The sequence below is a fragment of the Haliaeetus albicilla genome, chromosome Z, assembly GCF_947461875.1.
Source record: "Haliaeetus albicilla chromosome Z, bHalAlb1.1, whole genome shotgun sequence".
In the NCBI taxonomy this organism is placed as follows: domain Eukaryota; kingdom Metazoa; phylum Chordata; class Aves; order Accipitriformes; family Accipitridae; genus Haliaeetus; species Haliaeetus albicilla.
In genome coordinates this window covers 58,277,057-58,292,838 of record NC_091516.1, presented here as the reverse complement: position 1 = coordinate 58,292,838, position 15,782 = coordinate 58,277,057, and the positions used below count along the sequence as shown (strand labels likewise).

The window sequence follows — 15,782 nt, the reverse complement described above, 5'->3', positions numbered from 1 at the left end:
AAACAAACAAAAAAACAGAGGTAAAGAAAATCATAAAAAGGCAGAGCTGTTGTTCTGCCTGATTTATATCTGGGGGATCTGGGAAAGGAAAATTTACATATTTTGGCTGGCTATGCAGCAAAGTTGGAGATACAAATCACTTCTTTGCACGCTAGTCCTTCCTCCTAATACCAGATCAGGCCTTCCTTTTAGTATTATATCAGTTTACTTTAAAAATGAAGATGTCTGAACAAGCAGAAAGTCCACTGAGGATACAACCCAAACTGAACAGAGGCATAGAAAGTACATGAGGATTGCACCAGGAACTATCTAATGAGAGCAAAAGAGCTGGCTTCTCGCATCTAAAAAGTGCGTCTGCAACCCCAGCTCAGTGAAGAGACATTTTTGTTGACACAACAGCTGCTGATAAGATACTTTGGGACTATCAACACCTCTTAGGTGTAATTTCTGCCAAATTGAGTGGGGTGGTGGGGAGAAATACCCTTTGGCACTCCATAGCTAGGGCAAGTGGTTGGGAATAACTGGTACCCCTATTTTAGCTTGCATATCAGACATGAATTATTGTTCCCTGTCTCACTGTGGCTTTCCCAAGGTCTTCCTCCACCAGAAGGTCTCACTCTCTTTCCAAAAAGTATGACTTCACTGAATTTGTCATGGCATCCTTTAACACTGAGAGCAGAGGATGACATTCGTGTTGAAGTGGAAAGGAAGAGCGTAAACGACAATGGTGACGAGAGCAGCGTTATTACTCAAGTGCCAGGAAATATGTCCACCCTGATCATTAAAGATCTTGAGCCTAGACAGCAATACATGTGCAGGGTACGGGTGAACACCAGGTCCCAAGGAGAATGGAGCAACTATCTGTATGCATGGACTTACAGTGACAGTAAGTAGCTGATTCACATCCTCCTGTTTAATTCTTCCTCTTTCCTCTAGTGGTCAGACCAATTGCCACTTAATGACTACATTAAATGTAATCCTTTGTACTGGTAACACTCAGTTCCTGATGCTCACTTACGGTTGTTATTACTATTATTATGAAGAACCCACAGAGTTCATTACTCCAAGCCCCTTTGTTACTCCAAAAACACACTCAGACCCTGCAGTTGAGTTATGTCAATACAGAAATAATCAACAGTTAAAGAAGGAAGAGAAGATACAATGCCAGGTAAAACCCCTGTGAGCAAAGAGTAAGTTAAGTGTGCTACATTGAAGACCAAGGACTGCCCTTGAATTCCCTGAGTGTGAGTAGTGTCCTTTCATAACGCTATAACAAATGCCCTATCTGAATGAAGTACCATCTGAACAGATGTCCATCTGAATGGCTGATGGGTGCCACTGCCCATACCACATACTGGAAAGGTGGGCTTCTTCCTCCTTACAGGTCATATGAGGAGGTCCTCACTGAGATCCTACCTATAATAACAGAAGTATCAATGGCTGTCATGAGACACTGCAGTTCCCTGAACTCTGACGCTGAACTGCACTAAGAAAAACATAAAGGTACTCTTTCCCAGGAGAAGGTACTTAGCTTAGTAGTTGTCCTGGTTTCAGCTGGGATGTAGTTAACTGTCTTCCTAGTAGCTGGTACAGTGCTATGTTTTGAGTTCAGTATGTGAAGAATGTTGATAACACTGCTGTTTTCAGTTGTTGCTCAGTAGTGTTTAGACTACAGTCAAGGATTTTTCAGCTTCTCATGCCCAGCCAGGGCACCTGACCCAAACTGGCCAACAGTGTATTCCATACCATGTGACGTCCCATCTAGTTTAGGAACTGGGAAGTGGGGGGGGGGGGGGGAGGGATTCGCCACTTGGGGACTGGCTGGGTGTCGGTCGGCGGGTGGTGAGCAATTGCCCTGCGCATCATTTGTACATTTCAATCCTTTTATTACTACTGTTGTCATTTTATTAGTGTTATCATTATCATTATTAGTTTCTTCTTTTCTGTTCTATTAAACCGTTCTTATCTCAACCCAGGAGTTTTACTTCTTTTCCTGATTTTCTCCCCCATCCCACTGGATGGGGGGGGAGTGAGTGAGCGGCTGCGTGGTGCTTAGTTGCTGGCTGGGGTTAAACCACGACAGTAGTTATGGGTGCGTCCACAAGTCTAGCACTCACCCCTGCTGGTGGTTTTCTGATGAAATTTGTGGCAATGCTGGTATCAATTTCCCTTCTTTCTAACAGCCTGAATCCTGACAGGGAATTGTTCCCTGCAGCAGTGAAAATATGGAACTTGGGAATCACACAGGAATGATGATTCAGTATAGAAGGAAATTAACACTTTCTGCATTAATCTGAAAGCAATCATGTTGTTCTTGCATACAGCTCAGAGAATTCGTATCTTCATCCAAGGACAGGGGTATACTGAATGCCACTCCAACCTCTGCTGGAAGTGTGGAGTGACAGCACATCAGGTTCATAAAACTACTGCATTCAGTTACCACACCCCGTCAACAAAATTCTGATTCTGTTTAGCACAGTGAAAGCACTGAGGAAAGTGTCTGGCTCACTGTGGGAAGGAAGAAGAGGTGGATGTACACTCCAACGCTTTGCGTGTGTTTGTGTTTGTTTTCAGGAATCCCTCCTGCACCGTACAACATCAGGTTTTCTAACACCACAGACACATCCTCAGTCATCTCTTGGACAACCGCTGAGGGTCATTCCATCTCCTCCATCATCATCAGCTACAAAATTTATGGCAAGGCTGAGTACAACCACATTGATATTATCATAAAGAACACCAGCATTACTCAATACCATCTCAAGGGCCTTGAGCCAAACACTGTGTACCAGGTTCAGATTAATGCTCAGAACAACATTGGCCTGAGCAACCCAAACACATCATTTGAACTGAAGACTCTTCCAGAAGCTAAAGGTTGGTTATTCCAGCATGCTGGACTTGCACAGACCAGGGCCAGTGGTATAAACTAGTTAGCTAAGGCAAAGTCATAATATTATTTTTTTAATATTAGTTTTCTTTTGCTCTTAATTTTGACACACACCACAGCATCACCAAAATCTGATTCTTAGTTCACTGCATGGCACTGGTGAAGTGACAACATGCAACATTTGTGTGTATCCACTAGAAAGTGCCCAACAGCTCATAGATTAAAGGAGCTGCATACAGTAGGACTATTAGATCACTGAATGTGACCTCAGCTCTGCTCTGCCTGAATTCAGCAGGACCCGCAGGTGCTCATACATCTGAAAATCAGAGCATCCAATGTCTGTGACATTTTTGGAAAACAAAGGGATGTATCTCTATGTCTTTATCCAGTTTACAAGACAGGACTATTTAGCTATAGATTGTTCATGGCTTTTTCAGAAGTAGCTGGAAATAATGATGAACTCTTTATGTGCTTCCTCAACAGCTCCATATGAATCAAAAGGAGGCAAAATGCTGCTTATTGCTATACTTGGCTCTGCAGGGATGACCTGTGTAACAATTCTCCTGGCCTTTCTCATCATGCTGCAGTTAAAGCGAGCCAACTTCCAGCGCCGAATGGCTCAGGCTTTCCAAAATGTGGTGGTGGGTTTCCAGCTTTCCTGTGCCAGTGTGGTTATTAACTTTGGCCCCATCTTTTCCTGGTTTTTCCAATTCCTTTTTCTCGGCCTTCCCAAATACTGTCTTCTCTTCACGTGTGCAGTTAGTACTGTTGTTGTAAAGCTTCTCTGCTAGTGACCCCAGAGCTAAAGCAATCACAGTTATAGACTCTGAGGTAGAAAACCTGGCTTGAAAAAAGTTGCACACCATTTATCCTTCTCCCTTTTCTGCCTTGTCTCACCTGTGTATGACAAGTACCAAGCCAGACAGAATGGGGGAGCCTCTTTTCCCCCTCCGAAGCTGTGCCTGATTTTGAAAACTACAATATTTTTTAACATTGTTTTTGAGCATCAGCGACTGCTCCATCATGGCTTTGCAACGTGGGGACAGCACACCAGGGATCAGTCAATGGCAACATCATAGTCCTGGATGTGAGGAAATTGCTGAAGATTGTAACATCACATAGAGATATCTTTATATATACATGTATATATTTGTATCCTACTGTAGTCTCTTTATTGCTCTGCTTTCTGGTGCTGTTCTCTCACTTCAGAGGCCAACCTGTGAAGCAGAATGAACCTGGGTCAAAGACCTCCTCCATATGCATCTGCATAGGTTGTTTCATAAACAGGGGGCCAGGGGCTCATCCAAAAAGATGATCAGTCCCCAGGCCACACAGAATAGCTCCTGCTCCTTGTCCTGAAACTTTTCCCACAGAAGTATTTCATGGGAATGTGTAACTGAAGTAGTGATGTCTTCTCAAGTATGGAGGAAGATCATGTCCTCTCTCTTTCGTTTCCTTGCTCCTTTTTTCCTCAGTCTTCCTGACTGAGCCTCATCAGCACAGGATTTAGTCAAACCTAACATGAGAAAAATCTCAAACCTGAGACTTAAAATGGGGTTTGAGATCAGTTTTACCAAATTTTTGCCCCTCTCCTTCATCTTCAAGATGATAATAAAACTGTTCAGGAGGCCTAGGTCTACAAAAGTACTTACACATAAATTTATTATTAATTAATTAATGATTAATTTTGTGGATCTGGGCAAAAGTGCTTGATGCAGTTAGCATCTAAAGTAGGTGTAATTGTCTATTGTAGTCACTCTTGCATAAGCAAGAGATGGATCAGGCTCTGTGTGTGTGTGTACATGAGTGAGCACACATGTATTCTGGGAGTGTAATCAGAGCATTGCTCAGTAAAGTAGAAATCACAGTTAATGTCATTTGCTTAACTCTGTTACAGAGGGAAGAACCAGCTGTACAGTTTAACTCAGGTACTCTCACCCTGAGCAGGAAAGCAAAAAACAGCCCAGATCCCACTATTTATCCAGTTCTTGAGTGGAATGACATAAAATTTCAAGATGTGATTGGGGAAGGTAACTTTGGGCAAGTCCTGAAAGCACGCATTAAGAAAGATGGCTTACGCATGGATGCTGCAATTAAAAGGATGAAAGGTAGTAAAGATGAGAGACTCTGAGACTAAAGACTTTTCTTGGTTGTTTGTTGCAACTGTTTCTCTGTCATAAGAAATGCTTAGTAGTCCTCTCCTAAAGATAAAATAAATATTCAAAGTTGCTAGTGAACTTGCATCAGTTGTCACTAGGCCAAGATTTCTGCCCTGGCAAAGACTATATTTCTGTATGGTCAAGTTGGTTTATATTTCTCTTTAGTTGTTAATATCATTAACTATTATGTATTTTTCAATTCATAGGTCAGTACGAACTTCATGTGTGAGTTCACCTGCAAAGTAGGAACCATTATAAGATGCATTTAATACAGACAGGAGCACAGAGCTAGCCTGGGGCACGGCATTTGCTTATCTTGCTTTACCTTAGCCATTCAGAGACAACTGTATCTATGCATCTATGTATATACATACTATGAGGATCACTCTTTTTTTTTTTTAACTCATTGGGCATGACCACCACGTTCCAGAGAGAACTACAATAGATAGAATACTGCAAGAAAGTACATATTTTCTTGCGATTCACTAGATCATTATCCAGGCAAATTGGGAGTCATTCTTAAGTATGATGATCATTTAAAAAAGGCCAAGGTCTGCACGCAGGCAGAAATAATCAGCAGCACACATATGGAAATTTTTTTAGGCAGCTAATCTTCATATGATCTGCTATGATATTTTATATTCTCAAATAATAAGGGAAGTGACATGGTATATTAAGATGCTTTCTTTCTCTGCAGATGGCTGTTACAGACATTAGATTCTCTCTTTTCCTTTGATTGAAAAATCCTACTTTTTTCAGTAGATAATAATGTATCTTAGAGTCTTTCTCTTTCTATTGGGGCTGAAGCAGTAGTGCCCCAGGCAGCCCAGAGTCCTCCTAATTAACAACAATATGGTCATAAATTCAGTTCAAAGGAAAACACAAATGCATGCTTATTTGATTTTCAGAGTATGCCTCAAAAGATGATCACAGAGACTTTGCTGGAGAACTTGAAGTTCTTTGTAAACTTGGTCATCATCCCAATATCATAAATCTGTTGGGAGCATGTGAACATCGGGGTAAGATACGCTTGAATACATATACTTTAAAAATCAGTTTAAAAAAAAAAATCCACAGTACAGCCCATACAGTCCATAGAAACACCAGCTCATAAGCAGGTCTTTCTGCAATATTTGTTAAAAAGCCAAATAAACTTGGTTTTAGCTCTACAAGCCCACATTAATTCTTCAGAAATGATATTCATCAATAGCTCTAAATTCTTCTCTGCACCTAGGAATTTTGCTGTTTGATATTTCCCCTCCAGTCTGTTTTATGTTTATTTCTTTTTCACTCAAAGCAGTGTAAGTGTCCAAATACTGTTATTGATCATCTTTTACTTTGTGATATGCTCACTATCTGATGTTTCATTAGGATATCTTTATCTTGCTATTGAATACGCCCCACATGGAAATTTACTGGACTTCCTTCGGAAAAGCAGAGTGCTAGAGACAGACCCAGCATTCGCTATTGCCAACAGTACTGCATCTACACTTTCCTCTCAGCAACTTCTGCATTTTGCAGCAGACGTGGCTAGAGGGATGGACTACTTGAGCCAGAAACAGGTCAGTCTTCAACTATCTACCCACTGAAAGCACAGCAATTCATTTTGCAGGGACTATGCCTTTTAATGAAAACAAAATAAGGTTTTAATATTAGCTTCTATAGCACCCACTGGAGGAGTTTTATTTTGTTGTGTTCACCTAGCCCTATCAAATATTATTTCACAAGGAATCAAGGAAAAGGCATAAAAACTTACTAAAGATGTGGTAAGTAACTGCTTTCATCTTCCGATAAAGTTTAAAATGTTCTTGGTAGCGCCATACCAAACCGTTTGTTTTGGGTTTTGTTCGTATTCTGAACATTTGCAATTTTTAATATAGTACTAAAATAATACATGTAAACCTCATAAATACTGTGATGATGTCTTTTTTATTATTATTTTAGTTTATTCATCGAGATTTGGCAGCAAGAAACATCTTGGTTGGAGAAAATTATGTTGCAAAAATAGCCGACTTCGGCTTATCAAGAGGCCAAGAAGTTTACGTTAAGAAGACCATGGTAAGGATCAAAACGAACTCATTTAGTCTGTTTTCCTCATTTTTTGTTTTCTTGTTTCTTGCTTTGTGTTTTCATATGAACAAAAATGCAGACTTATGGGTACTACAGTACTGATTATTTAAATGTTAAATAGTAACATGTATAAATATTTATATAATGTTTATTCATAGACATACATTACTTGTAAATCAATTTTATACCATGTTTATAATGTAATATCAATGTAATTGAAAATTATTTATATGAATATGGATGGCAGTAAAATAACCAGTTTTGCAGCTAGTTATGAGATTTAGTAAAAATGTACTATAAAAAAACATATAGTATACGTTTGACATATGAAAAGGCTATGTGCATGTGGGTGGATCTGTACAGCTATGAAAATATTTTCATACCAGAATTTATCCAGCTGAGGCAAGCTGGTTTAATTCTATTGAACAAGGCCAAAGTTAGCAAGATGGTAACCAAAGGCATGTCAGGATCTGTGAGCTGAAAAAACAGCTGTCCAGAGCTAATGCTTTGGAACAGCTGAAACAGGAAGATGTGTAAAAAGTATCTTGTAGTCATAGACCAGGAATAACACTGGGTGGGCAAGGGAACAGGATTGGTTAGAGGCATTATAAGACATCACTCAGGAATTACTTCCATTTTCTCTTGATGCTGGTTGGATAAATTTTCTGTTAGCTTTAGTATGAACTGTGCCTTTGAGAAGTGAATGCACAACTTAAATAAGTTTATTTACTTGATAAAGCTTACTTGCATAAAGTCAGTTTTCATTAAGGTACCACACACAACAATTGTTGAGGTATAAATTGGAATATTGCTATTCCGACAACCAACAAATAAACTTTCATGAAATAATTTCCAGGGACGGCTTCCAGTGCGATGGATGGCAATTGAATCTTTGAATTACAGTGTTTACACCACAAACAGTGATGTGTAAGTATGTTTTCAAGTGGTCGTTTTTTAATAAAGAAATATTTTTCAATATCAAGGAAAGTTTGACAGCCAAGATGAGGCATCCACTCTTAACTCAAAAAACTCAGCAGCTGTGTCAGCATGAGTGAGCAATGGAAGCAAAAATAAAACCCAGAAAAAAAAGTTACTTTTATTTCATCATCAGTGTCTGAACAAGTTCTGTGTTCACAAACTAATTGGACTTAGGCCACTACTTTAGCTATATTTCTCATTTGAAATCAGAATCCTCATGAATTCTTGGGAGACCCAGAGGAATTCAGTATTTTAGCCAGGAAATTGGAAGTGATATTTGGCAAAGCAATTCTGTAATAGCACTATTTGCTGAGAGCTCGCAGTCTGGTAAAGGACTCTGGTTGACGGACTCACAGTAGATTAATTTTGCTAAAGATCTCTCTCCTGCTTTCTGCTTCAACAAACCCTATCATTATACAAAACAATAAAAAATATAAAAGAATGAATCACACTTATCTGTATTCTCTGAATACTAGCAAAACTATCTACCATTTTAAAATATGCAAACTTGTTCCGTTCTTGTTGCACTCCATAATATCCCTCTGTTGCAGATGGTCATACGGTGTCCTATTATGGGAAATTGTTAGTTTAGGTAAGTATCTGAATTTTGTACTGCACAAATAAACCAATCTGAGCCAAGCCAGCTCCATTTACTCGGTCTGTTAAAAATTTATTGCTTTGCAACATATTTCAATTTTTCCTGTTTCATTCATCTAGATTTTATTTATCTTCAATATGCTTAGAAATGCAATTTTCAATTCAGGTACCATTCTAAAGGAGAAAACCATAGTGACCATGTTTTCATTGCACTATAAAACCTAGGCCATATCTAAATATAAAATCCAGCATAATGCATAATATATAGCCCTAATCCAATACGATTTGGGTTTGATAGGTGGCTTTTCCTCAGCCTTCCTGAGTTTTAAATCAAGACTTATATTTTAATGACTCAGGGGAGGAGCAAACATCTCCTACTCCAAGTATTCTCAAAGAAAGTTTTTGAACATTAATCTTCAAATAAAATTCAGAGTTCATTTCTGCACACACCTCTATTCATCATGTATATGATACAGCCTCAAACCATTCAAAATTACTGTGTTACATAGCTTTAATGATTTGCCTTGGAGTGTGCCCCATGGTCTGCTGGCCAAGAGATGAGTATGGACTGAGGTTCACATTGCATGGTGAACTAATCATAAGCTCTTGCTTTCTAATTTGTTCCCATCTTTCCTTACTAAATAGGTTTGTGCTAGATATGGATGGGAACTAACACACCACAGTGTAGAAAATCAAGAGTTTAAGTAATCAAATATCTGCAAAAAGGGGGCAAAACCAGCTTGACAGTAATAGCTCCAGGAATCCATACCAGATCTTATTAATACCATGCTAATGAAGGAATGACTTGCCTATTGCCATCAAGAGTATTGCAAAACCAGTTCAAATACAATCAGATGCAGGCCCTCAGAGTTGTAGAGAAATTTAGGCCAGTCCCACAGATGATAAAAGTTTATATTTGCTTTTTTTTTTTTCTCTTCAATACTGCGCATTAAGCAGTATGGAAACATTAACAACAAAAATGTAGCTGCAAAATATTCCCTAATGTTGGACTCATTTATCTGTTACTAAGTCAGTCAGTCTTTTTCATTTCTGCTATGCAATTAAATTTTTTCTTATTAAAAACCCCTTGTGTTCATGACAACGGTTAAATTCTGCTTTAGGTGGAACACCGTATTGTGGAATGACATGTGCAGAACTCTACGAAAAACTGCCTCAAGGGTACAGACTGGAAAAGCCTCTCAACTGTGATGATGAAGTGTAAGTAACTGCCTCAGCAAAAAAAAAAAAAGAAAGAGTAACAACATCTGTTGCAGGAAATATATGATGTCTACAAGAAACTAATAAACATTTTTTTCAGAAACATAAAAACTACATTTTTAAAAAAACATTTTAAAAAGGGTGCACAACTGCAAATAATTACTTAAGTCCTTTTGTACCCAGCATGCACTGCTATTAGCCATGAACCCTCTCCCAGGCTCTCTGCTCCTGCCAGATATCCTGTGCTTTACACAATATGGCTGGGCTTTAGCTCAATGAGAGCTTTTTGATTATTCCAGAGAAAAAAAAAAATTCTTTTCAGACAGTAACCAGCTGTGGAAAATGTAACTCCAGCTATGTATAAATCCATTTTCCTTTGAAAAATGGAATGTGCACAATCTTCCAATAAACATGAATTTGCAGCTTTAACCTATGTATCTAAACTATGAAATGTTGGTGTTTGTTTTTTAAAGGTATGATCTAATGAGACAGTGCTGGAGAGAGAAACCATATGAAAGACCATCATTTGCTCAGATACTGGTGTCACTGAACAGGATGTTAGAAGAAAGGAAGGTAAGAATGAATCCCTAGAAAAGAATTAGGCCATGAATAATTTCAGTATAGTTTAGGCTTCTTGAGGCAATGCACCTTGCATCACACTCTTTCCATTTATTTCCTTCCCAGACCTATGTGAATACTACCCTATATGAGAAGTTTACTTACGCAGGCATTGATTGCTCCGCTGAAGAAGCTGCTTAAGACAGGAGGAATCTTCGCTCATCAATGATGTATTGAAGAAAACCAAAACTCAATCTGCTGGAGCCCAAAATGTGATGTGTTGTGTAGAACTGTGTATAGCTCTAACTGTATATAATATAGTAATACTGGTTTACTACAAATATGTATGTGTATATCACACGGTAATCTCTGCCTCCACAGGCTGTAGAAGTGTATATACTGTTCAGAGTAGGAATAGACTGAAGTCATGAAATCTGCTGTTTCATATGCAGGGTTTTCTTTTTCCCTAGTCATGTAGCTATAGTGTATACACACATATTGTAATGCATTAGGTATTGCGATCTTAGATATTTTTTATACTTTCTAAGAGCTACTGATAGCAAAGTGGGTATCTTACAGCAGTATTTGAGACATTTCATTGTGATTCAAACAAAAATGCTAAGCTCAATGTGACAACGGGAGTTGCAAGCAGATGTCAATCCAGTATGCTCACCAAGGATAATTAATTATTAACTCCTATTTGAATGTAAAAGTGAGCTAGTAGAAATAATCGGTTCAAAAATTCTACTGACACTTGTAAGATACAAGGCATGCTATTGCTACTTCGTAGTCCAGTTTAACAGTCAGTGTTTGCCTATATGCAAAACATGCATATATTTTGAAGTGTTTAATGCTATCAGAGGCAGCCATTCAGCAATTATCATGAAGCATAGGACAGAGGAACATACTACATATTGTAAAACACATTTTTACAATTAGCCTGGATATACACGAGTCTTATTCAATTTGTATTTCATTTGATAATTTCACTGCATAACTATAAATTACAACCTATTATATACAAGCAGGGCTTGCTTATTTTTGCTTATTTTATCCCTTATGCAGTCTGCAGTGTCGTATGGCCTCTTAAAAATACTGTACTGAAATGCTTCAAAACAATTATATTTGGCCTGCTGGAAGGATCTTCTAGTCCTTAGATTAGACAAATAGAGGCAGGATTGGCCTGAGCTTCTGGCATTAAGTCCACCACATGGGATTCTGTGGACTTACCCTATACAAACTTCACATATTAGCTAACCACATGCTTTGCACATGTTCCCCTCATCCCCCCCCCGACTCACTAGCTCATAACTGACCATCAGACCATAGTGACTTTCTATGTGGGTGGATCAGTTCACTCGACAAGATTTGCAGGAAGATGCCAGAGAGAGAAAGATAAAAAGGTTTCTCTTTCCCATACTTAGTTTGTAGGTGGGTATTTGGTTTGTTACAAGGCAGGGATATCACAGCAGAGTATAGAGTAAAATTACTGGCATACACCAGGCTGACTCAAACAGAAGAAGCACCAAGAACCTTATTAAAAGGGAATAAATCAACAAACAAGTGTGCTGAGATGACTTGTGTGGCCTTGGGATAGGCAGAACTTGCACTGTACATACAGTTGCTACAATCTGACATTCCCTGGATCAAGGAACAACTCCAAAATGGAAAAGAGAACCAAATTCCACTATATTTTTCATAAAAGACTACTTGGCTAGGCACTTTTGAAGCATGAGTATTGCATTTTGCAGTCCAACCAGGTTCCTACAGGACAGTGAGGTGAACAGGGATGGACCTCCACCTGGTGTTTACTAGGCTGCCTGGCAAAGCTAGCTAACAACTTCTGTTGGAACTGCTCCACTTTCTGCACAGAATTTTTCACAGGTCCAAAACAGCTCATTGTCTTACCCATCTCTAACAAGCAGACACAACCAACTATTCTGCTACTTGATGTGAACCCCTTCTTCTTTGGCAAACTTTTACTTGGACCAATATGCCACATAAGGAAAGAATCAGAGAGTCATTCATCAACCCAACAGGTCTTAATACTGTCTGCATTTTAAGTGCTCAAGTCTCACTGTAAATTAGCTGAAGGACATTTAAGTGTCCTTATGAATGTTCTTCATATCTTCATTTAACATTGTGGCATGCATCAACTTTATAATCTGCTGTAATGAAATTTAATTTTTTTTTAAATTGCCATTTAAAAAAATATGTAAAAAAACAGTAACTCCAATACACAGCTTAAGATGTCTCTATTCAGTCTATACATCACAGAAGTACAGCTATTTAAACATCCACTAGCTCTGTCAGAGTCTCAGATAGACTAATTCCTTCTGTACTTGCAACATGCACTGGGTATCCCAGGTTCAATAGCTGGATTTTACTGTTATTCAGTGCTGGAAAGCCCAGTTTATGGCAGTAGGTGGCACATAAAGGTTTTCAGCTTAACCATTAACAGGTCCTTCCACAGCACAATACTCAGATCCTATGTCCCCTCCTTTCCAAGTTTCTTTGCTGTCAAGAGCATAATGCTACCAAGAGCATAATGCTACCAGTGCCAACAGTTTACCATTATTCTAAATATACCATGTCCTAACATTCTTTATACACCTCCACCTATTTACACCTGCCAACATCTATGCACAAGCTTAGAGTACCATCACCTATTGCCCATGTTGATTTTGACCTCAGAGGATTAGTTTTCCCATATTCTCTCACATAGAGTTATCAAGCTCATACTCAGTACAAATATTTGGTTGAGAAAGAAAAGCATTTCAGACGAGTGGAATTGGCCATGCTATGAGGAGTATGTGATGCAGAATGACAGGTGGCTGCTTACAGTCTAGTGTTATCTATAGTTAAAAAAAAGAAATTATCAGACACCTGATCAGAGAAAGTGGGGCCTTTAAGAACAAAAAGGCAGAAACAAAGCCTCCACACTTCACCCCCAGGCATTCTCCCTCACCATCCTCAACTTCCATTTAGTGCAACAGCTCTGATTGTTCAACAGTCTGAGTGCACACAAACCAGAAAGTCCTTAATATGTCCAAGCAAAATTCAAGAGCTACAGAAGGACACGGCATGCTTGGCAGGAAAGCTAAGAAATGATCTGAGAACACATTACTGGCTAGTGTAATGCAGGGTTCACTAGACACCATCATGAGGGGAGGCGTAACAAAGACTCCAAACAAGCACCTTTACTCTCATTAGATTTGCTGAAAAGTAAGGTATAACTACCCTTGGGGATGTCTAATCCACTCAATGGCTGCACTTCTCCCATTACTCAGTAACCCGAAAGGAAGCACACATCTGGTCTTAAATGACAGGGATATTTAATTCTTACTTCTCTGTAGAAGTACAGATAGCACCTGACACAACTTAAAAAGTCAACCATAGCCCCTCTCCACTACCCAAATACAATGGTCAGGCACTTGCTGAAACTAAAAATACAAAATGGTGACTATTACATACATCTCATCAAAACATATAAATACCTGATGGAAGGAAATATGGCAGATGGAATTAGCCTCTTCTCAGCAGTACCCAGTGACAGGATGAGAAGCAGCGGGCATAAACAGAAATGTAGGAAATGACATTGAGAGTGGTCAAGCCATAGAAGAGGTTACCCAAACAGGTTATAGAGTCTCCAGCCTTAGAGATATTCAAAACCTGACTAGACACTGCAGAGGACTACACGAGATGATGTCCCGAGATGCCTTCCAACCCCAGCTATACTATGATTCTGTGAACTCTGCAAGACAGGGGATGGGAAATGCAGAAAATAAGCAGAGGCCCAGCTAAAGAGCAAGAGCAATTATATTACAAGGATGTAGTTCAGCTGTGGTCAAACACAAGTTTTCCCTCTTGCTGCTAATACCCTCCCTGTGCTGGCACATAACATTCCCTGCTCCCAACACACCATTTTGCCTTTCCCCGAGTCACATACTGATCAACCATTCCCATGTGCAAGGCACCTGGTTGGACACAGGGGAACACTGATTAAACAACAGCTGAAACAAAGCCAAACTGTTCCAGGCTGTAAGTCAAAATTCTCAAATCAAGCAAACCTAGTGTAATGTTACCTTGTACTATTTCAGAGCTCTTTCACATATTCACTTAATAGCACAGTATAGTATATGACACAGATGGTGATATTCCTACAGTAGGAGCCAATAGTTTTAGCAAGTCCCTCCATAAACTGTAAAGGTCCAATCAGACCACAGCAGTCTGTCACATCTCCAAAACATGAGCTAAGTTTCCAGCACCTGAAGGTGCTGGGTCAAGTTTTGCAGCAGTAAAGTCTGTATCATAAATATATGTGGGAATGAGAAAAGTAGGCTTACAGCAGCCAGCAGCAGAAAGATGACAGAGATATGACTCCAAGTTAAGCCACTGTTCCAAAGATTGACTGCACCTATATTCATACCACCTTTCATTTTTAGTGAAATTTCATTACCTCTAGCTTCTCTATTTTTACAAAAAAGTTAGTATCTAAATTTATTTTACTTACTGTGCATAGTATTTTATCCATTTGGTTTTAATAATTCAATAGTCAACTACAAGAAGTTATGGAGAAGAAAAGTCAGATGATGGAGGTTCCTTGGATGGCTTACAGAGCCTCAGAGTACCAGCTTGGTCACTGCTAATAGCTTGTTGGATGACTAACACAGGTTTTCTCTGCCAAGTAGAAACAGGCTCTACAGAGTAGACATTCATCTCTTTCCTTGGATTTACTCAAAGCCAAATAATAAAGACAACCTTCACTAAAAAGACCTACTTTCAAAGCTGGGACGATCCCTGAGCAAGTCTCTCCCCTTCGTAAAGAACAGGCCAAAGCCCCTTCTCTAAGCTGTAGTAGGGCCTGTATAAAGGACTGTTCAATTAATATAGAAAGAAGCATCACCTATTCTTGGGTGAAGGAAAAATCAGAAGTCTTTTTTTTTTTTTTTTTGACATTCTGAGCAGCAGATATAGGACAATACACAATGCTATTTCTAACCACAGCTATTGCCTGTCAGTGTCTTACAGGACAGGACACATCCCCCAACTACTTTAATGTGCAAGAAGTGATTTTTAGCAGCGATTTTTAACCTTCAATACAGATTTAGTCATGCAGTGCACTCATTCTTCAGGGCATGTCTGAGATCTTTACACTACTGGTCTATTCTTATAGGGCCCTCAGTCAAGACCATTTTTTCCTCACCCCTCTCAGCTTTCTTTGACTAATCAGTGCAAAGCATAACTTCAACTTAGAGCTAGTGTTGAACAAAAAACATGGTCCATTCTTACATTTTCATTTCCTTCTGTTCCCT

The 15,782-nt window shown here is 39.1% G+C and overlaps 1 protein-coding gene across 2 annotated transcripts in view; it reads left to right on the top strand.

The window, feature by feature from the left end:
• TEK (TEK receptor tyrosine kinase) overlaps window positions 1-11,491 on the top strand; it is a 40,556-nt gene extending 29,065 nt beyond the window's left edge. For both annotated transcript variants that reach the window (XM_069777531.1, XM_069777532.1), the window contains 12 exons: window positions 593-886; window positions 2,575-2,874; window positions 3,371-3,528; window positions 4,785-4,995; window positions 5,955-6,065; window positions 6,418-6,608; window positions 6,991-7,104; window positions 7,973-8,043; window positions 8,646-8,686; window positions 9,813-9,909; window positions 10,383-10,482; window positions 10,594-11,491. In XM_069777531.1, the coding sequence (XP_069633632.1) occupies window positions 593-886; window positions 2,575-2,874; window positions 3,371-3,528; window positions 4,785-4,995; window positions 5,955-6,065; window positions 6,418-6,608; window positions 6,991-7,104; window positions 7,973-8,043; window positions 8,646-8,686; window positions 9,813-9,909; window positions 10,383-10,482; window positions 10,594-10,668 (1,763 nt within the window). In that variant the 3' untranslated portion in view covers window positions 10,669-11,491. The remainder of the gene's footprint in view (window positions 1-592; window positions 887-2,574; window positions 2,875-3,370; window positions 3,529-4,784; window positions 4,996-5,954; window positions 6,066-6,417; window positions 6,609-6,990; window positions 7,105-7,972; window positions 8,044-8,645; window positions 8,687-9,812; window positions 9,910-10,382; window positions 10,483-10,593) is intronic.
• The last annotated feature ends 4,291 nt before the right edge of the window (window positions 11,492-15,782 follow it).